This window comes from Alosa pseudoharengus, unplaced genomic scaffold, assembly GCF_046254945.1.
Source record: "Alosa pseudoharengus isolate Yale_2024_CS ecotype anadromous, Long Island Sound unplaced genomic scaffold, YU_APseudo_1.1 YU_APseudo_1.1_scf_16, whole genome shotgun sequence".
NCBI classification, from domain to species: Eukaryota; Metazoa; Chordata; class Actinopteri; order Clupeiformes; family Clupeidae; genus Alosa; species Alosa pseudoharengus.
The window spans coordinates 16,191,954-16,215,061 of record NW_027468630.1 but is presented as its reverse complement, the minus strand read 5'-3'; the positions used below and the strand labels follow the sequence as shown (position 1 = coordinate 16,215,061).

Below are 23,108 nucleotides of genomic sequence, written 5' to 3'. Positions count from 1 at the left end.
CTATTTAATGTATAGTTTAATGTAATGTACTGGTCAATTGTAAGATACCCAGAATCTCAGGTGACCCCATTTGAATTTCAGGCGACCCCACATGGGGTCCCGACCCCAGGGTTTGTTCAGAGCTGGTGAATACCGATCAGACACACAGAGTGTGTTTGTTTGTGTGAATAACAGAGTGTGTGGAACTCTTTACTTCCAAACACACTTGGAATGATGGTTGGGCCGAATATGAAAAACATCCTGGTGGTGTCCTTTGGATTTATATGTATTTTTACAGCATACAGAGGCTAACAGAACCTGCAGGTAAACCCTACTTTCACATCACAACAAAATGACCTCATGCAATGGGATACAGAACATGCAGATAAATATGAATACTTCTGAATTCCTCTAAATACCTCATACCATTTCAGGCATAAAGGGAGCCTTATACACACAATGGTAAAAGTAAACCATTATTTTGGTGCATACAGTACTGGACTGAAAAAAATACTTTTTAAATGGATAGCAAATATAGATTCAAATATCAAAAGCAACCAGTTATAGTTATAGATATAGAGACAACTATGAGTTAGCTATAGAGCTGGCAATTGACCTCATGCATGAAAAGTCTATGGACTAAGGAACTTGCAGATTAACATGAAATGTAACATGTGACTGAAACATATTTGTATCATGACACTAGGTTACACACAAACTCCATGCCCATGAGTATTAGAGGTTTCACAGACCACTAGTCTGCTAAGGACTACTTGCACAGTATGTTCATGCTCCACCTCCTGGGAGACGAACGAGCTGCTGCATCATGTTCAGTGAGAAGAGCTGATGGACTTGGTGTCTCCCCAGGCCTCGGCAGGACCCACACACCTGCATCATAAGGCACACAGAGCAGAGAATATTCCTGTTCAGTTCCGCAGAGGTCTGGCATGACTGAAAGAACTGACAGAACATGCATTTGGGATGTTTCCAAGATTGGAAAAGGATCCAATTGGTTTTACATTGGACCATGGGAATTAAAGGACACATTGCCTCACAGCAGCTTCTGTGACAACTTCTGTCACTGCTTTGTTTACTATTCTTATTTTCCTGCTCACTTTGCTTTTGGAGCCCATGACCTGTGTTTCAGTGCAGGACACCCTGAAGCTGGCTCTGGTACAATGGCGCCCCCTGGTGGATCACCAGCAGAAATTCAAACATAGTGAGCTAAATAATTTGCTTTGCAGAAAAGCACCTGCCAGACCATAACCAAAGAGTATAGAAGTCCTTCTATACTCTTTGCCATAACCATACATGTACACCACTGTAATCATAAGTGACACACAGCATGATTATTACTAATCATAACAATACTACCTTTTCATCAATAATTCTATGTCGATTTGATGTTGGTGCAAATAGTAAAACCAGAATAAAGCTAGATTTTAATTTCCTGTAAGACATACCTGGGGGCCTAGGGGAAAACAGCACCCGGGGTGATGCCAGCGGCGACGCATAAGAGGTTATTATGTAGAATACATATTTAAAGAAAAATGATACTTACACTTTACCAGTTTCTCCATTGTCTACTGGCCCACTGTATTGAATACAAGATGTGTAAGAAGTTGAGTCTAGATACTTTCAAGATATACATTTTAAATATAAACATAGATTAAAGTTGAACTAGTTGATCTGGCCAGAATGACAAAGCAGGGTGGATAAAACTATTGACATGTTCTGTTGAAATGATGTCGCTGTGGCTATGATCATATGAATACGCATATATACTGTATATATGGCTATGTTTCTGTGGAGATTAAATGAAATGACTCTTGCAGGTTGCCCAAACTTGGGCTGTAAAATAAACTGCGATGGAAGGATCTGGTTTTCACTTTCAGTTCACTGAGGCCTGATAGTTAATGCTACTGCATCCTGTATCATATCATCTGTTTCAGGCAAAGTCCTTTCTATTAACAAGCATGAAAATATAATCAGTGTAATACTAAAACCAGTTCATTTTATTATGAAAATATGCACAACAATTACAGTAATATTTTTGTAATGAGGTTATCCATGCTTTGCTAAAAATTCTGAGGCTTTACTGAACAGACACGGCATGTCAACTTCATGAAACACAAACTCATTTGGACATGTCTCCTTTCATCAAAAACTTGATAACTAACAAATAAGCCTTTAGGAATTTTGAGTGACTTGATCATATTAATTTCAACATAACATATTTAACATTACAACTAACTCACAACTGAGAACAAGCATGTTAGATTCATCTGAAGACAGAAATAACAGGTCCAGAGTGGGCATAACTGCACATCCCAGTGTAAGCGTCTGACTAAGATCCTGTATGTTGTTACGTGGTCCAACTGTAGATTCAAATCCAGGAACTTGTGAAAATAGATGAAGCGTTTGTGTCTTTCAGTGTGTGTATCAGTAGTCAAAGAGGTCCATCGGTGCAGATGACTTCCACATCTCAGCAGCAGTTTTTGTGTGAAGTCCTATGTGTGTGTGTGTACTTGTTCTGTCCATCCTCACATCAAGCCGCCGATCCCTTCCCCCGTGGGTAGGATAGATGACGTGTGCTCGTGCTGACCGGCGGCATGGTTAAGGGCCGGCCGTGGCCAGCGCTTCTCAAATTTGGTGAAGAAGTTGGGGTCGGTGAAGGGCCCGCCGTAGACAATGCTCTGCAGCAGGTAGACCAGCGCCACCACCAGGCAGGAAATGAGCACAAACGGCAGGAAGGGGCGCAGGTGGCGCCAGCCCTCCGACACCCAGAAGGAAAGGCCGCCCTGGTTACGCGCGTGAGTCGTGCAGCGTGAGGAGGAGGAGTCACCACCACCATTGCCACCACTACCGCCACCCGAGGAGGAGGGAGGAGCCAGGTAGTCCATCAGGATGGAAGGAGAGAGAGGGAGAGAGTGAGAGAGAGGGAGAAATCTAGAAAGAGAAAGAATAAGAGGGAGAGGAGATCAAACCAGGAGATCACTGGTTTGATGGAGAGAAGAGAGGAGAAAAGAAGAAAAAGACAAGAGAAAAGAAAAGAAGAGAAGAGAGACCAAGCTCTTCAGGTGGCTTTTGGACCGCTTGCAGGATCCTCAACAATGCCTGATAGAACTGAATATTCCTTTACGTCCAAGTCATTAAAATCAGTTGGAAATCCTTGTCTCCCGTTTGAGAAAACTGCCGACTTGTGAGAGTCCTTAGAGCAAGTGGAGAGGTGTGTGACATGGGAACAGCCCCACGTGAGAACACATGGACAGAAGCACAGGAGTTTAATAAACCCCCGGAGAAGAAATGTGAATGTGACTCGCTTGCTGTAAGTGAACACTGAGAACCCCTCACCCCCCGGAGTCAGCCTTCTCATAAACCACTACTCATAAGTCAGGGAAATTTGACACTAACAGGGCAAGGGAGAGAGAGAGGGAGAGGGTGAAGAGAGAGAGAGCGTATGAAGAGAGCGAGGGAGGGAGAGAAGGTGGCAGGGGGAGGGGGGGATAAAGTATATGAAGAAGTGTTAAGATTGGCAAATATATTTAGCACTAAGCTACAGGGCAGACAATGACAAGATATATACAGAGAGTGTGAAGGAGAGAATGAGAGAAAGTGAAAGACTGAGGGGAAAGAAAGGAAGGGCAAGAAAGAGCAAGAGAGAGAGAGAGAGATGAAGAAGGTAGGATTTATAGGTGTAGACTGACAGATGTCCTGTGTTGTAAACATGCAATGAAAGACCGCTGTTTACTTGCGCCCCAGCCGAGGGCATGTTTACCCAGACTGGCGCTTGTCAAAGTGTGAGATGACCCTGGACAGGCAGTTATGCCCCATCCCGCCACATCTCGTATGGCATTTCTTGCCCCTGGGGGTACTTAAGGAGAGGCTTGAAGTCAGACACTTACACAAGAGCTGCTTCTCCTGCCCCACACCTGTCTAAGAGCTCACCATGAATTCCTCCAGCAAATGCTTGTATTAACACTAATAAGTTATGTCTGGTATTTTAAAAGCGCCCTCAACCTTCTGACCGATGCACTGCCCTTAAAGCACCACAAAGGAGTTTATCGATCATCAGCTATGTGTTGACCAGTCATTCAAGTGCAGGGTGTCAGTCCAGAGGTGGTTTCTGCCACATGGAGGGACAAAACTATCTCCCCAACAGACTGGTCATTGCAGCTATTTTTCACTCCCCAGTGACATTGCACATTCAAAAAGGGACACCAACAAACAAAGCTTCTTTTGGATGGCGGTATTTTTAAAGTAGCATGTCTTCTTGTGTTCACAGCCTCAGAGAGTAACCCGGAGTAGCACAGCCAGACTGATGATTGACAGGAGGGCCTGAGGAGAGGGTTAAAGGGGAGAGCAGCTCTGGCGTGGAGCCTCTAGTCTGCAGTAGCTTAGGGAGGATCAGTGTGCCGTGCTCTGTGGTGCCATTTCAGGGTCGCCAGACCACGCAGGTGACGAGATCGAGTCCAGCTCAGTCACCAGGGATGTAGGACACTCAGCCAAAGAATTTTAAAATCTAAACTGGCAATTCTTCAGAAACACTCTCTGGATTGCAGTCAGGCAGCCCGACTTCTGAGTCATGTGTTGGATGCAATCTCCTTATTTACTATAAAGCTCCACTATTTGCCCAAACATTTGGTGCTAAAGACTGAGCTCAGTCTGTGTCATGGTCAGTAGTCTTAACGACCATGTCTGGAACCTACAGAGGAACACTCTGGTCTAACTGTGGGTGGAAAAGCACAGCGTGTTTCACACGTGCGAACCACTCCGAACACTCCAAGCTCCGACTGGACAGACGTCGCCTGCATATACGCCAGTGGGTCCGACGTATATGGAATGTATATTCCACTTCTGAAGACAATCTCTCATAAAACCCATGGAACTTCCTTACGGTGCTCACACACGCGTGCACTGAATGCAGTGCTGGAGACGCATCTCGTTCACTCTACATAGGCTTTCGTCATCTGTTGCCGAAGTGTATTGTGGTTGAGTTACGTTGCGTTGCTCCTGTTGCTTCCATTAAAAAGTTGAGAAATGTTCAACTTTTACTGCACCAACGGACAGCAATGCAAGGCACCAGCCAATCAAATTATGATTATGCTTCAAGGTATACACCATAATACACACCTCCGAATGTCAGGAAAACCCACCGGCATGCAGTTAACGCAACACAAGCGTCCAACAGTAGATTATTATTATGTCTATCGGATTAGGTCTGTTACACCATCTCTCGTTTTTCATGTGTTATCCTTTTTTTTCTTATAATAAAGTAAAGTGTGTGCGTATGTTTTTTTTATATATATATATATATATATATTCACAGATTTTGTTTTATGACTGTTATTTAGTCTTGAAGTTCTAGACACTGTATGCTTTGGCAACACTTTCTTCACGAATTGTCATGCCAATAAAGTGTTTTTGAATTTGAATTTGAGTAGTTATAGTCAACAGAAAAAAACTTAGTGGTGCTGTTGCAGATGGGAGATGTATCAGCATTGAATATTTTCTCTCTGGACAACAAAGGGGTCATGAAACATCAACTCACGAAATGAAATGCAAACTATGCACAGGTCAAGCCTATACTGAATAGCGTGTTGTACCTTAATAGTAAATAGTGACTATACTGCATACATGTACATGATTAATAGTAAATAGTGACTACACTGCATAACGTACATGTTTAATTTTAGTTCCGTAACCTGTCAAGTATTCACATTCAGGCCTTCAAGTCTGTATCATAAATCTGAACAGTGTTGTCAAGATCCAACTCGAGCCTGCAGCTGTTCAAGACAGATGTCCTGCACTTCATTATGTGAACCACCAGAGAGCTGTAGGGACACATCAGACATATCAGAGCATAGTCATAATAGTCATAATCATAATTTCTTAGTGTAAATGATTTATACCTTGCTTCATGTTACCTAAGTCTCACTAAAACTTTTATCACTAAAATCTCCATTTCATTTGGAAAAAGAATGGCTGGCAGTAACAACATCTACCCTGAAACTATTATATAAGATTACATTGTATATTTCATGCATATTTCAATTGATTTAATGGTAATTTTAAATTTTCTGAAGTTGGCAACTTCATTCCCATTAGAATTCTGTGTATAAAAAAGTAAAAACGTTTCTGAAACTTTACAGGATGTTTAATGTCTGTTTTTTTTTTATTCCTGCAGACAGGAGAACACTGGTCATTCAACTTCAGAATAATACAGTCTTTCTCTAAGATGACAGAATAATGCAGTCTTTCTCTATGATGACAGTCGGATAGCGCTGGACTGAAATATCATGAACAACTTATCAGTAACACGGCAAGCCCAAACAAACTCAAGAGAGCCACACAGAGACTCCTGCAACACTGTTACAAGTGGATGTCCAGTGGTGTTGCCCTGGAAAAACATCACGACCATGTCTGGAACCTACAGAGGAACACTCTGGTCTAACTGTGGGTGGAAAAGCACAGCGTGTTTCACACGTGCGAACCACTCCGAACACAGGTCACTCCTCCCCTCTGGTCTGCATCTGTTGCCATGGTGATATACCACACACAGAGAAGGCTAATACTTATTTCTGATGATACCACGACAGATAAGCACTTCCAGCTCAAAGTGTGGTGTGGTTCAGGTATGTCCACACAATGCTATAAGCGCATCAGAGTTTACTAGCCATCAGCGTGGACAGCAGACCTTTGCAATTATTATGCTGCGTGCACACCTTCATGTCATTAAGCCATTTACACAGGACTAGACTGTGGGTTTGTCAACAGCACAGCATTCACTTAAATGTACAGTCATCATTTGCAGACTTATCTTGAGTGGACTGTAATGGATGCAACTTATACCCAAGATTCCCACCAGCCATCTCCTGCCCCTGCCACACTCACCCACACATCCACACCCACACACACCCCCACCCCCCACACACACACACACCACCCCAATTCACTTTTCAATGTCTAAAGAAAGCCAGGAAAATAAGGCAATCAATTACAGTAGCTAGACCCCAGACAGTCCCAAGCATCCCACCGAAATCACAGAGAAAGAGTGTGAATCTAGCAGTGCGTAAAAAAACATAAAATCAATCACATCTCGCTCATATGTAAACTAGGCCAGAAAGGGAATGCATGGGCCAGAAGGACAAACTCAAAGCAAAACAAACAAACAAATAAACAGAAAAGAAATCAACTCAAATCACAGACAACAAGGGTTAGTCTGCGTATATGTTCAGATTCACTTCAGAAAGAAAAGCTTTACCTACCAATCAACACGTCATGGTCTTAAGGTTACCTTTCAGTGAGAAAAAGATCACTCAAACCTTTACAGCAAAACTTCTAGAAGATTCTTAGTATCTCCTTGCCATTTCCCTCCAGTTCACGGTTACAAACAAAGATGAAGGGATGTGTGGTGTTCTTGATGCAGTCTTAAAAAATTCACATTGCAGTCCCGGGATGGGGACCAAAGTCTTTGTGTGTGTGTCTGTGTGTGTGTGTGTGTGTGTGGTGCCTCAGTAGAAGCGCTTGTTCCTCTCCTGGCGTTTCTGGAAGACAACAGCGCCCACCACAGCACACACCACAATGCCCAGCAGGGCACACAGGAGCAGCAGGAACACCTTCCAGCCTGTTAGTGGCGTGCCGCGGAAATTCCCCGTCGGGTCGTCAACGTTATCTGGGGAGGAGGGAGTCCCAGAGTGGTAGTATTACTTGGGAGTAGAATTTACACATCAGTCAGTTTAGCAAGATTGAACACCCAAAGGGATTTGAAGTTGAAGTTAATTTTGAATATGTGGCAGGAATACATACACACAAACACACACACACACACACACACACACACACACACACAAATAGTAACCAAATAGGCTGACACCAGACTATATGCATGTGACAATAAACTTCCTTGTATCCTTGTACAAGGTTCTGTCCAAAGTGACTTTAAACATCTGAAAACTATAGAATATTAAAGCAACACCAAAGAACTTTTCCTCTGCACGCACACTATTTGTTTATCCAGCACCAGCTTTGCAAATAAGGATGTCCACAGACAAGGTAGAGAAAGTTGCATGATTTTATGAAAGTATGATGTATTGCGACATCAGCCGATAGAGGGCCGCGTTAGGTTATAGCCGATAGAGGGCCTCGACGCGAATGCAGAAGTGCCGTTCACCCTGTTACGAGTTGATGAACCACTGAAACGATTTTGGAAACATTATTTTAAGGTACAAAAAACTCTTTGGTGTTGCTTTAATAATGAAAAATTAAGCATTAAAAACATTTTCTAATGTTTTCTAACTGCCATTGTGATTTTTGTCTATGGATCTGGTTCATACTTTGAAACTACACCTGATGTTGTCAGTCAAGGAAGCTGGTGCAATCAAGGAAGAGAGACACATGAACAGAATAGCAAACAGCTGACGACGACCTCGAACAGCTTCAAGGTACTACACTAAATAACACAGATTGGGCTGTTATTTTATCAAGCCTTCAGGTTCATGACATCTAACCAAAGTAGGGCTGTGAAACATTTAATAAATAATCACATAATTTTGCTGTGATAAATTACTATTCATTTCTTCATTATAATGGAGCTTTTAACAATCATTTTGAAATGTAATATCCTGGAATTAATGCAAAGTGAACAAACTTTGAATATTTTTAACTTTGAACATTCTACACAGAACAAGCCAGTAGCTTTCCATTAAAACCATTTAGGTCACTGACAGTTAGCTTGAAAGGCATATCTCCTATACACTATAACAAACCTCTGATATCTCCTATGCACTGTAACAAACCTCTGATATCTCCTATGCACTATAACAAACCTCAGATATCTCATATGCACTATAACAAACCTCTGATATCTCCTATGCACTATAACAAACCTCTGATATCTCCTATGCACTATAACAAACCTCAGACCAATATATTATGTGCCAGTTTACTGTCAACAACAGTCCATGCAAGTATAAAAAGGAAGACAAAGAGAGAGAGAGAGAGCACCTACATGGAAGAGAGAGAGAGAGAGAGAGAGAGAGAGAGAGAGAGAGAGAGAATTCAAGACTTTGGAGTGTTATTTAGCTCAACATTGTAGAAGAATTCTGGCGATATTTCACATAAATCTAGTTTCTCGAGGTACCGAGTACTGTCAGTACGAAATAAAACTAAAATAATCGGTTCGACATAGCTCGAATTGCTGCAGCCAACAGCTAGAGCTTCCAGGCAGCTACAGCGCTACTACTCTGAGGGCATGTTCATGAAAAGTCATGCAAGCAATAATTTCGATGCTTTTTCACACTTGACTCTTCCTGGGGGGTGGATGTGTATGTTTGTAGATGATCACCTTTAGGGGATTTGAGTAGGCTGACACTGGGCTCGATCTTGGTCCAGTCCAGGTTGTCCTCTTCCTGGGTGTGCTCCACCATCAGCTGATACATCTTCATCGAGATGATGTCGTGATTATCTGCCAGTGAGAGAAGGCTGAGAGATTTACTGAGGGAACAGGAACATCTCACCACAGCCTCAAGAGCCAAAGGCCGTTTACTTAGTGGCTATTCATTCCAAACGTTCTCTGACATCCAGCTTGTAAATCAACCAAACCGATCATGTGGAGACAACATGTAGCATTATAAACATGCTCAGTACTGTCACAGTACTGTCACTGCTCAGTCAGAGATTTACTAAATATTTCCTCAAACCAACACACATCTATCAAGTTATATAAAATGACCACGTAGACAGGCTCAGTGTTCTTGGCCTGCGGAGGAAGAGGATATTTTACTGTCCGTACCAGACAGATCTCCCGTGGCTGCGGAGGCCCCGAAGTAGTAGCCAGTGGGCAGCCGCACCCCTCCGATATCGATGCACTCCTTCCACTCGTTCTTGTCGTCGACATCCACCATCACCTGTCAAGACAACAGGAGGACACAACCCTTTAACGGTGCCAGAATGGACTCCGATATTCCTCTTCAATTTCAGCTCTAATCAACACAATCAGAGACCAGCTGGGTCATTCCGTGTGAAATCACCCAATTTCTGCGCAATTTGGCAGGTGACCCTCTCCGAAAAAATCTGAAAAAAATCACAGGTGTTTGTAGACCAAATCCATGCATAGATCTTAAATAGTATATCTGGATAACTAATCGTTGCAAAACTACAGCCCTTTGAAACTTCAAGTCATTTTAAGCATTGTGGTGAACAATCCTATTTGTTCAACTTCCAGCATTATTGGCTCTTTTGGTATTTCACACACATTAGTGAAACTATGTGAATAGAAGTACATTTTCCTGTTGAATTAAAAAATCCAATCGGATCAGACGTATCTTGTGTACTTTCCCCTCTGCAAAGCTCTGAAAATGGCTATAAATTCATAATGTGAAAAGACATCATCACTTTTGAGGGCTTCTCATTCAGAAAGTATGTGACACAAATTCATCAGATTTTTTTCCTACACATATATGTATTATAAGGTCCTGTCCATGCATTAACTTTGGTTGTTATCATTTTCATATTTTCAGAGCATTTTTTAAAAATTGGGCCTGATTTTCAAAAAGCCTGTTTTCATCTTCTCATTTCACCACGTGGACAGTTAACAGGATTTTTTTTAAATTTACCATATATCATTCTGTATGTGAGGATCATCTGCCCAAAATGTGGGCTTGTTGCTGAGTTTCTTCATTGAGATAAGATTTTTTTTAAATATTGTCTATAAATCCACTGAATTTGTACTGAATCTGCAGTACCACTTTGCACCACATGTGGTGCTCTTTTAATACAATGGAAGTCAATGGAAGAGTAAGAGAGTCACTTGTTTGCTGCACATATCCAATCTAAACACACAGTTTATGGTTCATAGTTGAATTGGTCCAAATAATTTTTGCAACATGAACAACATACTACTCATACATAAATCTTATTTAAAGAAAATAAACTGATCAAGTAAATTATACACACATAAGACTGACTGGTCATCATACATGCAGCAAGAGGATTTAATTACCATCTTTGTAATGAGTTTTCTACACCAGCTTTAACCTATCAGTGCCTATGTGAGTACTTTAATAATTACAAGCCAACTGGTTAGGCAAAGTCTATATCCATCGTCATATGCATGGGATGCAGTCCTCTGTGATACATAGACAAAGAGTATCAAGATGGAGATCAGTGCTTTGTCTCCATGTGATCTGGGAAAGAAGTTGGAAAATGAATGTCATAAAGGAACATATTCAAGAAACAATGGGTTTCTAAAATTCAGTTCATCAAGGTATTTCACTTGATGAAGATGACCATGTGTGTTTTCATCACAAGTATTCATAACAAGGTTTGAGGACTCGTGGATCCAAGAGGCATTTGTAAAAAGATGATAAATCGTTAGTATTGATTTTTATGCATCTGACAATGCACTGAATTTTAGAAACCCCTTTTTACTTGAACCATATGAACCATAAACTGTGTGTTTAGATTGGATATGTGCAGCAAACAAGTGACTACTCTCTTACTCTTCCATTGACTTCCATTGTATTAAAAGAGCACCACATGTGGTGCAAAGTGGTACTGCAGATAAAGTACAAATTCAGTGGATTTATAGACAATATTTGTAAAAAATCTTATCTCAATGAAGAAACTCAGCAACAAGCCCACATTTTGGGCAGATGATCCTCACATACAGAATGATATATGGTAAAATTAAAAAAAAATCCTGTTAACTGTCCACGTGGTGAAATGAGAAGATGAAAACGGGCTTTTTGAAAATCAAGCCCAATTTAATAAAAATGCTCTGACAATGTGATAATGTTAACAACCAAAGTTAATGCATGGACATGACCTTATAATCCATACATGAGTGGGAAAAAAATCTGATGAATTTGTGTCACATACTTTTTGAATGAGAAGCCCTCAAAGGTGGTGATGTTTTTTCACATTATGAATTTATAGCCATTTTCAGAGCTTTGCAGAGGGGGAATTACACAAGATACACCTGATTTGATTGGATTGTTAAATTCAACAGGGAAATGTACTTCTATTCACATAGTTTCACTAATGTGTGTGAAATACCAAAAGAGCCAATAATGTTGGAAGTTGAACAAAAAGGATTGTTCACCACGATGCTTAAAATGACTTGAAACTTCAAAGGGCTGTAGTTTTGGAACCATTAGTGATACAGATATACTATTTAAGATTTATGCATAGGTTTGGTCTACAAACACCTGTGAGTTTTTTCAGATTTTTTGGGAGAGGGTGACCTGCCAGCCACTGGGTGATTTGACACGGAATGACCCAGCTGCACACAGCTCAGATTATGCACAATGCCACTCACCATCAGAAATACACATTACATCTGACTTTAACAAAACTCGACACCAATTTCATCTCCTCAGGCGACCATTTTATATAGTTATCTTTCCCTCAACCTCTGTGGATATCATCCAAGGCTAAATTTGAATCATAATGTTTTTGTTGTATTGAGAACATATGATAAGCTTCCATGAGAAAGGACTTTAAGCAAGGTCTTTTCAGATTCCTTAACAGGGCTCTAGTGAAAGCCAGTATATCCTTACGCAGCATTAGCTTTTCTGTCTATCTGTATTTCCTATAATGTATCAAATGTGCATAAGAATTAGTAACATGGGCATCACCAGCATCACTGTTGCTCTGATAATAATCCATCATTATATTTCATGAGTGCACACAGACTTGACATGAACACAGTGGCGTTCTCCTACCGTCAGCCGTCCTTTGGAGTAGCGGATGGCCAGGTACGTGTCGTGGTCCTTGTTGCGGATTTCGGCGGCGCATCCTCCCAGCTCAGTGGGGCGGCCATCTTTGCCGTGGTCGTAGGCCACCGTGCCGTTGCTCACCATGGCGGAGATGAAGGGAAACGAACGCTGAGCGGACAAAGGAGAGGAGTAAGAGCAGGAAGTGGCTGACCAGCAGGGTGGCCCAGATCACAGTGGATCTCCGGTCAATCGATTCAAGCCTGGCCAACTTCACATCAAAAGGTGCTGGTCACTAGATTCCCATTCCTGCCACTTTTTCTCACAAACACAAAAGCTTTCTTAACAATACTAACTAAACAGTAACTCTTATATTTCACCAATGTACAGGTGCATCTAAAAAACTATTTCATGAAAAATATGTTAATTTTGAATTTGATGCCAGCAACACATTTGGGGTTGTAATATTTGTGATTATGGTTTACAGCTCATGGAAAACAAAAATCCTGTATCTTAAAACATTAGAATAAAGAATTTAAAATACAGAAATGTCCACCTGAGAAGAGCTCTAATCAACTAATTAAATCAAAACACCGGCAATGGTTTCCTGAGGCTTTTATCTCTCAGTCTGGACAGGGTAATGGACTTTTCCAACATATTCTTATTTTTTTAGATGCATATTCAGACTCTGAGACCATCCAGCGAGGAGGATTAGAGTTGGACATAATATGATTTGAAATACAGATTTGGCTCTTGGTGCAGGAAGTACAGTTCTGGTCCTTTACAAATCAGAACTCTGTGTCACTTCTGAACGTTAAATAAAACGTAGAGTAGAGGTTGGAACAGACTGAAACAGACTACAGATAACTGCAACCTTGAGTGATGTGACTAACATAAAGTGTGATTTGGCCAGGAACCAACATCTCCCACAATCCCAGCTGCTCCCACTCCCACCAGTAAGTTCAGCAAATGGAATTTAAAAAAAAAAACACAGCAAATGGAATAAAAAAACACAGCAACAACACAACACAAACACAAAGCAGCACAGCGATACACAATGCACATAATCTACATGGCCCCATCACAGAAGCAGGCTGTAAGCAAGCCACTCAAAGTGATCTCCACCAAACAATGTAGGCTAGACAAAGGAGAAGCAGAACCATATGGAACACTTTGCCAATTTAGCATCAGTGATCAGTGATAAATACATCACAAACTGAGTTTCTAATGTATCTATCTGTAAATCTGAAATATAAATGAGGTCACAATCGAAACACAAAGTTTGTATTTAAGTCTTTGGTGTACAGTAAATGGGGCTTCCATCAAAATGGAGTTTAGTCTGATTATCAAAGTTTATTATAATGTGAAGCAGACAAAAAAAAGGCCAAATAATAAAGTATAAGCTAAATGGATTTGAAGCTAAACATGTCAACACCAAAATGCTGAAAATAATATGTCCCAAATGTCCCAAAAAGAATGCAACAGACATCACAAATGGTGCCAGTGATCAAAAACATGGATTTGTTCATCGACTCACGTCAGAGGTCTCATCATTAGGGTAGGTATCTATAACTATGGCCAACCCATGGAAGTTGGCTATGCTGCCATACACAGGCCCTGCAGAAAGAGAGTCTTCAGTGAGTCCACACACATACAAACACACACACGCACAGACTTACATCCATGCCGTGGAGGTCATTGCGGAAGGTATCCACAAAAATAGCCAAGCCGACAAAATGATCCTGATTTCCAAAGATGGGCCCTAAATTCAGAGTTAAGGGGAAGGGAGTAAACATAAGTAAAACATAAAAGAAAGACAAATCCTGAACAGCATGATGGTGGACAGCATCCAAACAAAATGTGACGCATGCAAGTGAAGACAAAGCACTAGTTGTACATCACAAAATGTGTTTAATGTACATTACGTGACAGCAAAGATTACCAGGGTGCAGTCTCTCCTTGGTATACCATATAGCAATGCCATCTCCATGAAGGTTCTTCTTCCCTGACCCGTGGACTTTGAATTGCACATGCATCTCCCAATCCTTCAGGAAGCAGGGCTATGTACAAAATGTGTGAGTTGTTGATGTCAGTACAGTGGGCCTAAATAAATATGGCATTTCAGAGAAACGTACAAGTACATTCAAAGATAAACATAACCTTACCACAGTGTTCCAGATAGAACCCTCCTTGCTACGCTCGTCAGGAGTAAGGCGAACATACTGACTAGTCACCAAGGTGCTTCCAGAGAAGTCCCACTGACTGGATGGGTTCGTCCCAACTCCTGTGTAACCCAATTACAAAGACTCATGTGACACCCACCGAATCTACTTTAGCAGTATCAGACTCTGCACTCAGGTAACCAGTGAGGCGAGGGACGTGACATTTACTGTTACTGTTTGCCAAGGACCAAGATATTACAATTCCTTAGTCAACATTTCTTTCAGACAAGCTTATCACATAAAACCACGTTCTTTACTTCCTACTTTATTATTTTAACAGGAAAGGTAAACACCACTGGCTCTTAACTTTCTGCTAATATTGACTTTGGCAACGATACTGTCATGATGGCAATTAACGATGCAAGGCAACGACATCCAAACTGTACAACATGGACTCCACACAAACGTAACTACAGAAATGAGAAACATCTTTGCGCTTCATCAACAAAAACAAGAAATTACATAGGCTTCTAATAGTATATTCCTTTTAAACTTGTTCAGCAACTTAAGGGTCATGTTTACTGACGTTAGCTAGCTAATATTATCAGATCGAATAACTGAAATTAAAGACTGATATCAGTCTTTAATTGTCAGAAGTCATACCAGTCTAATAGTTAGACATTTGCTTTACTTTTAATCAGGTGACCTGGTGTCACGGGCTAGCTAGCTGTCAAAAAGCCTAACGTTAGCAATGGTATGCTTCATGGGTTCGCCAACAAGCTAGCTGATACTTACCCTGATAAGGTTTCACTAGTGAATGTTCCCGTTTAAGGTGTTCAGCATTACCGTCTGTAATATCGGAATGGACTGTTGCAAACTGAAGTAACCAAAACAGACAGATTGCCCTCAAAAACCACCGACAGCCCATTCTGTTGTTGATTCCTGTACTGTAGATGTACATGGGCGTTATTTCGCTTCTACCCGCCGCCATATTTAAGAAGTTGTGCTTGAATGTTCTTCTTCCGACTTCATTGAAAGTGAGAAACACTCTTTCAAAAGTTCCGATCATAAACACAAATCATTGAACATAGAGGATACATGTTTCCTAATATGAAAATTGATTAAATAACATTACATAACATTTACATTCAGGTACTATTTATTTTTAAAATGATGTATAACCAACCAGTACAAAAATGCAGATGACCACATTGCCCTTGAGTATTAGTTTCAACACGGAATGATTTTAGGACCGGTCGAATTCTCCACAACCAATCAAAAATGCGCACATAGCTAAATAGTGTTTTCCCCCGTATGTGTGGCTTCCAAGTCTTGCAAACTAAACGAAGTAAAGAAAAGGAAAGTGAAATGTACGACAGTATGGGGCTGTTTTCATCTCAACTTTGTTTTAATATATGTGTGGAATTATTGTAACAACTTTATCAGAAATGTTATGGAACATACACTACCGGTCAAACGTTTTAGAGCACCCCAATGTTTCCCTTTTCTTTTATTGAAATACAAACAAGGTAGGCCTATGTGCTGAACTGACAGAGGTTAAAAAAGGGTAAGGTTACAGTTATACATTTCAGAAGTATCAGTACAGTTTCCTATCAAAAGACACTTGGAAACCAGGGGGAAAGAATGGTTCCTCAGTCTGTGACATCAACTGTCAAATATGGAGGAGGAAGCCTGATGGTCTGGGGCTGTTTTGCTGGATCCGGTCGGTGACTTATACAGAGTGATAGGCACCCTGAACCAAAACGTCTACCACAGCATTTTGCAGCGCCACTCAGTACCCTTTGGGGTTTATCCTACAGCAAGATAAGATAAGACAAGATAAGAACCTATAGCAAGATTGACCCAAAACAAAAAGTCCAAGCTATTCAAACTACCTTAGGAAAAAAGAACAAACATAGAGTGGCTAGCACACTCCAGATCGAAAAATTGGGGTGTTCTAAAACTTTTGACTGGTAGTTACATTTTCAGATTTTCTGAGAAAAAAATAAGTAAGATTAGCCTACCAACTGTAACCTACCATGTAAAGAACAAATTATTTCTTTCCTAGTCTAATATGGAGCTTGCAAAGGGTCATGGTTGGAATAATTTAGGTGAAAATGTCTTTTTAGGGCTCCTTTTATATTCCTTTGTAATATTTTTGTGTGTGCAATAGTTTTATGCTCCCTCACAAGGCCTACTTTTGATTTTGCGAGGGAATGCAAAACTATCAGGAGGGAACGCAAAAACATTACGAGGGAATACAAAACTTATTGCGAGGGATCGCAAAAACATTACGAGGGAACGTAATAGAAGCACAACAAAATAAATTCCCACCTCGATAAAAGTAAAGTAAAGTAAAGTCCCTTTTGCGAGGGAATACATAACCTATTGCGAGAATACAAAACCTATTGCGAGAATCTCCAAAAATATACATACCTCAACCACCTCAATAAACTAAATTCCCTTTGTGGGCTCTGTGTGTTAATCTCATTTTCTTACATCAATTCTGACTTTGATTTTCTATTTCTGAAATTATTGCTCACTTTCTCCCCCCCCCCCCCCCAGAAATTTGGACTAATCTCAGAAATCCCAGAAAGTCTAACTTCAAACCCTTTCCCTGTCCCTGTCTTTAATTGGAAGACTAAGGACTAGCTTGGGGCAGCAGTCATAATTTGTTATCAACACATTTTCACAAAAACACTTCAAATCTATACATAATCTGATCTAAAACCATGAAATATATTTGTATTATCCATATATTCTCTGATATCCCTGACATCAAGTAAGTCGGCAATGGGTCTACCTGCTTTCACAGACTTACTTCTCACCATTACTTTCAGGGAGACATACTGGTGGAGAAAAGCCCATATTCATCTAAGATCATAAAAATATCAGAGGTCCTTACAGTCTTTTTCCATCCATCCATTCAGATGCCCGGGATTCCACATGACTCATAGAGTCCACCAGATGATGCTGGACCAAAGGGACACATGATTTGTGCAGATATGGACTTCAGATGGCCCTCCTCGAGTGCATTAGCAGGCAACAGATACCCATATTTTCATCACTCTCCGGGTAATTTATCCTTCGGCCTAAAAATATGTTTTATGGATGTGTCTTTATATGTATTTCAGTGGTCTGTCTGAACAAACAGTCTGGCTTAGCCATCATGGCCAGGAACCTCTGAGAATGCACCAGCTCATTAATCTCTGTGTGTCAGGTTCATCTTCACCAGCAGGGGGCTGTAGATGCTTCATTTAACCCACTTATACTTTGGACTGGTGGCACGCAAAATGGCCTTTGGACTATTGTAGAAAAATTGTTGAAGAAATAATCTCTGTCATTTACTGCATGCTATGCAGACAAACAATTAATTCACTAGAAATACATGCATGTGCTTGAGGCAATGTTTAGTCTTCGTGTGTGTCTGGGTGTGTTTGCCTAATTCAGTTTGTGTATGTTTGTGCGTGTCACTGTTTGGATTAAAATGCTGAATTGCATATTAATAGTGTGTTGACAGCACAGATTAGGTGTATGTATGTATATGAGCATTACCATATCAGTGTTTGTTCTAACACCATGTGTAGGGTGCCTCCTTTGGTGACCTGACTCCTGGGATCCATCCTGCTTGTCTGTAGGATTCATCATCCCACCTAGAGCCTGATCCCTCCTATCCAACCCAAGCACACACACACACATGCACACACACACACACACACACACACGCACACATATACTCACACACACACACACGCACACATATACTCACACACACACACACACACACACACATACACATACTCACACAAACACAGGCACGTACAGGCATGCACCGATACATGTTTATTTAGTTGTTGCAGGAGGTAGACTGTATGCTCTTACTGTAGAACTACCCTGATAACATCACAGCATCGAACACAAACCATCTCTGGCAGACGAGAAAATGAGGTGGAAGCTGTTCCCTCGGTCTTGCCACTTTATATGAAAACAAATGACATATAGGAGAAGAAGAGTAGCAGGAGGAATAAGGAAAACAACATAAAAGTATTTTATGAAGCCAATATGACAGGATGACACTCGGAGACGTTGGCGAAAGCAAAGCTATTACAAATGTAAAAGTGACAGCAGTGATTTGTGACGCCAACGGAGAGCCAAGGACCGGCCACTGCTCGAGACCAGAGACACTTCCAAGCCAAACATGCCACGGTCCAGCTGCGAACACAAATCACAGCGCATTTATATTGACTCATATTCAACATTCTGGACATGATTCATGCTCACTAATGAAGAACAAATCCATTTAGGCAGGACCAATGAGAACAAGGGGAAGGGGAATGAGGGATAATGACTGGGCATTGAGTAAAGATTGCTCATCACGGTAAGTGCCAGGTTTCTGAAATACTGCCCAGGACTAGTCCTCATTCAATACCCTTTGCTATTCTTGTGTCCTGTCCTAATTGCACAGTGTACCTCAACCCAGAAAAGAAGTCAATCTCCAGTGTAATGCTTATGAAGCAGCACTTGTGTGGTGGTGCACGCTAAAGGTTAGGTACATTGTCAGAGGATGTAGCTGCTTCATTTAATCCCAAGCAAGTGACAGATAAAGGGCAGAGAGGAGGAGGAGAAATGAAAGAGATCAAGCACACACCACCGCTAAGCCTCCGGAGGGGACAGAGGGGAAAGTAGTTCCCTCACTGGGACATTCCACCGGAATGGTAACCAGCTGATGTGAAAGCCACCAATCATGTTTGACCTTTCTTTGTTCTGTTTGTGATGATGTAAACAGTGAATGGAGTCCATGACGGGAGTGGGGTTAACATTCATCACACAAGTCACAAAAGCCATTATGCATGAGTCCCATTTGTAACATGGACCAATCAGGAAATGTGAATGTGTTTCAACAAGGGGGACTGAGCCTAGCATTCATCACATACCAAGAAGCATACGTATATGAACACATTGTATAACCAGAGGGCAAAGTCAGGTACTCAGCCTCCTTGTGTTCATTTACATTTTTTGCTGAAGGAGGGCTTCATTGTTCATGGTGATGGATGTCCTTGCACCCTCTGTGGAGGGCTGTGCCTACTTCCTCACAGGAAAACAGGGCAATTCCTCTTACAGGAGTTAAAGGAACCATATGTAAGATTGTGGCCAAAACTGGTACTGCAATCACTTTCAAAATACTGAAGAGCGGTGTATCCCCTCCCCCTCCCCCCTGACTCGAGGTTGCCAACCCGGATGGTGAAACACTACTGACTTTGTGATTAGTAGATAGGTGGAGGGTGGCGCATCAGGCCAAAACACAACATGACATGACAAAACACAACATCAACATCAGTTGAGGGCTGCAACTTCACTTTTTAAATGACAATATCCTGGCCAGACTACTGTTGTCAGTGATATAAGTATTTGAAATAAACAAGATTTCTTAATATCTAGTGACATATCAGGGCCATTTTATGATTAATTGAAATATTTTTCTTACATACAGTTCCTTTAAGTGGTTGCATCCCCAATCAAAATGGCAATTTGATTCAGGAGTAATGGGGGAAGCCAGACGTCTGCCCTCATTTCTGCCTGCGCGGAATCACTTGACCCTCCGAAATGAAGGAAATGGCTCTCGGTATGTTTATAAAATCATATTTGTGGAACAAGTTTCATGAGCTTTGATGTCGTTTCCACAATCAAGAGTAACAGCAACAGCAACCAGAGGCTCCAGGTCAAGAAAGAGAGAGAGAGAGATAGATAGAGAGAGAGCAAGAGAGAGAGGAGAGAGGGGGGGGGCAAGAGAGAGAAAAGGACAGAGACCAAGAGAGAGAGAGGGGGGAAGAGCAAGAGAGAGAGCGCTCTGATATCCCAGTGTGTGTGTGTGCGCGTGTGTTTGTGTGTGTGTATGTGTGTGTGTGAGTGAGTGTTTGTATGCATGTGTGCGTGTGTGTGTGTGTTTGTGTTTGTGTGTGAATATGTGTGTATGTGTGTGTATATGTATGCGTGTGTGTCTTTGTGTGTGTGTGCTGGGGAGGGTGGCGGGCCATCTCTATTGAATGCTACTCACAACTGTGTGGCTCTTGTTTCTCTTAACACTGTTTATTTGACTGTGTGTATGCATGTGTGTGTGTGCATGTATGTGTATGATTTATTAGTACTGAGCCTCTGACAATGAGCATTGTCTCAACACGCTCTGCAGAAACCAATACATAAATCTCCCTTAGAACACACAGTGCCAAGGAGAAAACTCTGGACAATCAGGAACAACAGTCAGTGTTTAAGAATGAGCTGATGAAGCAGCATTTGTTATTGTTGGGCTTCTAGTGGACTGAGATTCTCCTCTTTCAGTCATAAATCACTGGTCAGATCATGAAAAGGCTTAATTTTGCATAGTTGTCAGCTTGGCCACCTAGAGCCTGATCCCTCCTATCCAACCCATAAGCACACACACACACATGCACACACACACACACACACACACACACACACACACGCACACATATACTCACACACACGCACACATATACTCACACACACACACACACACACACACACACACACACATACTCACACAAACACAGGCACGTACAGGCATACACCGATACATGTTTATTTAGTTGTTGCAGGAGGTAGACTGTATGCTCTTACTGTAGAACTACCCTGATAACATCACAGCATCGAACACAAACCATCTCTGGCAGACGAGAAAATGAGGTGGAAGCTGTTCCCTCGGCCTTGCCACTTTATATGAAAACAAATGACATATAGGAGAAGAAGAGTAGCAGGAGGAATAAGGAAAACAACATAAAAGTATTTTATGAAGCCAATATGACAGGATGACACTCGGAGACGTTGGCGAAAGCAAATCGATTACAAATGTAAAAGTGACAGCAGTGATTTGTGACGCCAACGGAGAGCCAAGGACCGGCCACTGCTCGAGACCAGAGACACTTCCAAGCCAAACATGCCACGGTCCAGGGGCCTCATTTATAAAAGGGTTGCGTAGAAACCATCCTTCATTTGATCTTACATCATTTCTGAAATGATCGTACGTGTGATTCAGAGAAAACGAACGTACGCACAAAAAAACGTGCGTACGCCACCCTTCCAGATGTGCCCATTATAAATCACAAATGAACGTCAACTTGTGCGCAGCCGGATGGTTTTAGGTCTCCGCCTTGTAAACACCCCCTCATCAATATCATTAGCATATGTGTTAATGAAATCAATGGCCTAAAAGCTGTAGCTTATGTAAAATTATATATTGAAAACATTGTATAGGCCTAGCCTTTGCCATCTGATGTTAACTAGCCTATATGCGTCAGTTCGAATAGCTTACCTTATGTTTTTTCCAGCAAAGCTTTCTGGAAAGAGATCATATGCATCCATGTCTATTGTCCTCTGCTCGCTTTCATTCCTTTTGCTTGCAGTAATGTGAATAATCAACATTTCGTATGTTTAGGCCTACTTTGTAGGGGGAAAAAAAGGGTAGGCCTAGCTTATGAAGGAAATACCTCTAGGCCTATATAATCCTGTACGTTATGGTACAGTAGGCTACTGTACGTTTCCAATATGACCCAGGGTAATATGCTGATTTAGCCTACAAAACAGAGGACTAAATTATAAGCGTGATATGTCATGTAGGCTTAACGTTTCTTTTAGGGTAGGCTATGTTTTTGCTGAAAAAGTAGCCTAGTTCGCCGGTCATTTTTCATTCATTCTGCATATCTTTGCTATCATTTTCTTTCAATAATGTCCAATGGCTTAAACATTGTCCTTTATTGTTTGCTTTAGGCTTACCTTTATATTTTATCCTACATTATTCAACTCACGTATTGTCAACTGATCTTGGGCACTGCCAGTCAAAAAAAGCAAACAGGTGCGCGCTCTGCACCTCTTTACGCAACACTAAATCTTTACGCAACACTAAATATGAAGATGCCCTGCTTTCAGAGGATAACTTCCGTCCCTTGGTTGTGTAGGCTATATATGATATAAAATATCTATAGCCTACATTGTATAGCTTACAGTCAAATAATACCGTTCTGTTACGAAGCCGGGAATAGGCCTATGAGCGCAAATTAGGATGTAGTGGAGGCTAAACGCGAGTAAACGCAGTTTATCCACCTCTGAAATTTCAGAAATAGAGTTTAGGCCTACCCACCTCTTATTAGAGTTTATCCACCTCTCAAAAAAGTTTATTCACTTTTAACATTCAAAACTGTATGATCAAATACTATCCTATATTCCCAATACTGCACAA

General features: G+C 41.3%; 1 protein-coding gene across 2 annotated transcripts; it reads right to left on the bottom strand.

Annotated features, from left to right (window-relative positions):
- Positions 1 to 6,749: 6,749 nt before the first annotated feature.
- lman2 (lectin, mannose-binding 2) lies at positions 6,750 to 15,839 on the bottom strand. Of its 2 annotated transcripts, none has more exons than XM_076287216.1 (8): positions 15,653 to 15,839; positions 14,861 to 14,979; positions 14,638 to 14,755; positions 14,375 to 14,457; positions 12,705 to 12,866; positions 9,773 to 9,887; positions 9,326 to 9,445; positions 6,750 to 7,654 (listed from the first exon to the last, which is right to left on the bottom strand). In XM_076287216.1, exons 1-8 carry the CDS (start codon positions 15,816 to 15,818, stop codon positions 7,494 to 7,496), a joined length of 1,044 nt encoding a protein of 347 aa, XP_076143331.1. In that variant the 5' UTR covers positions 15,819 to 15,839; the 3' UTR covers positions 6,750 to 7,493. The 2 variants fall into 2 exon arrangements, with proteins under 2 accessions (XP_076143331.1, XP_076143332.1); XM_076287217.1 differs by lacking the exon at positions 14,375 to 14,457 and adding an exon at positions 14,233 to 14,312.
- Between the last annotated feature and the right edge of the window lie 7,269 nt (positions 15,840 to 23,108).

Coding starts and splice junctions, on each gene's coding strand:
- lman2 (XM_076287216.1), bottom strand. CDS start 15,818: ATGTACATCTACAGTACAGGAATCAACAACAGAATGGGCTGTCGGTGG. Junction 14,458..14,637: donor CAAGGAGAGACTGCACCCTG/GTAATCTTTGCT, acceptor CTCTGAATTTAG/GGCCCATCTTTGGAAATCAG. Junction 7,655..9,325: donor CCTACTCAAATCCCCTAAAG/GTGATCATCTAC, acceptor CCTCCTCCCCAG/ATAACGTTGACGACCCGACG.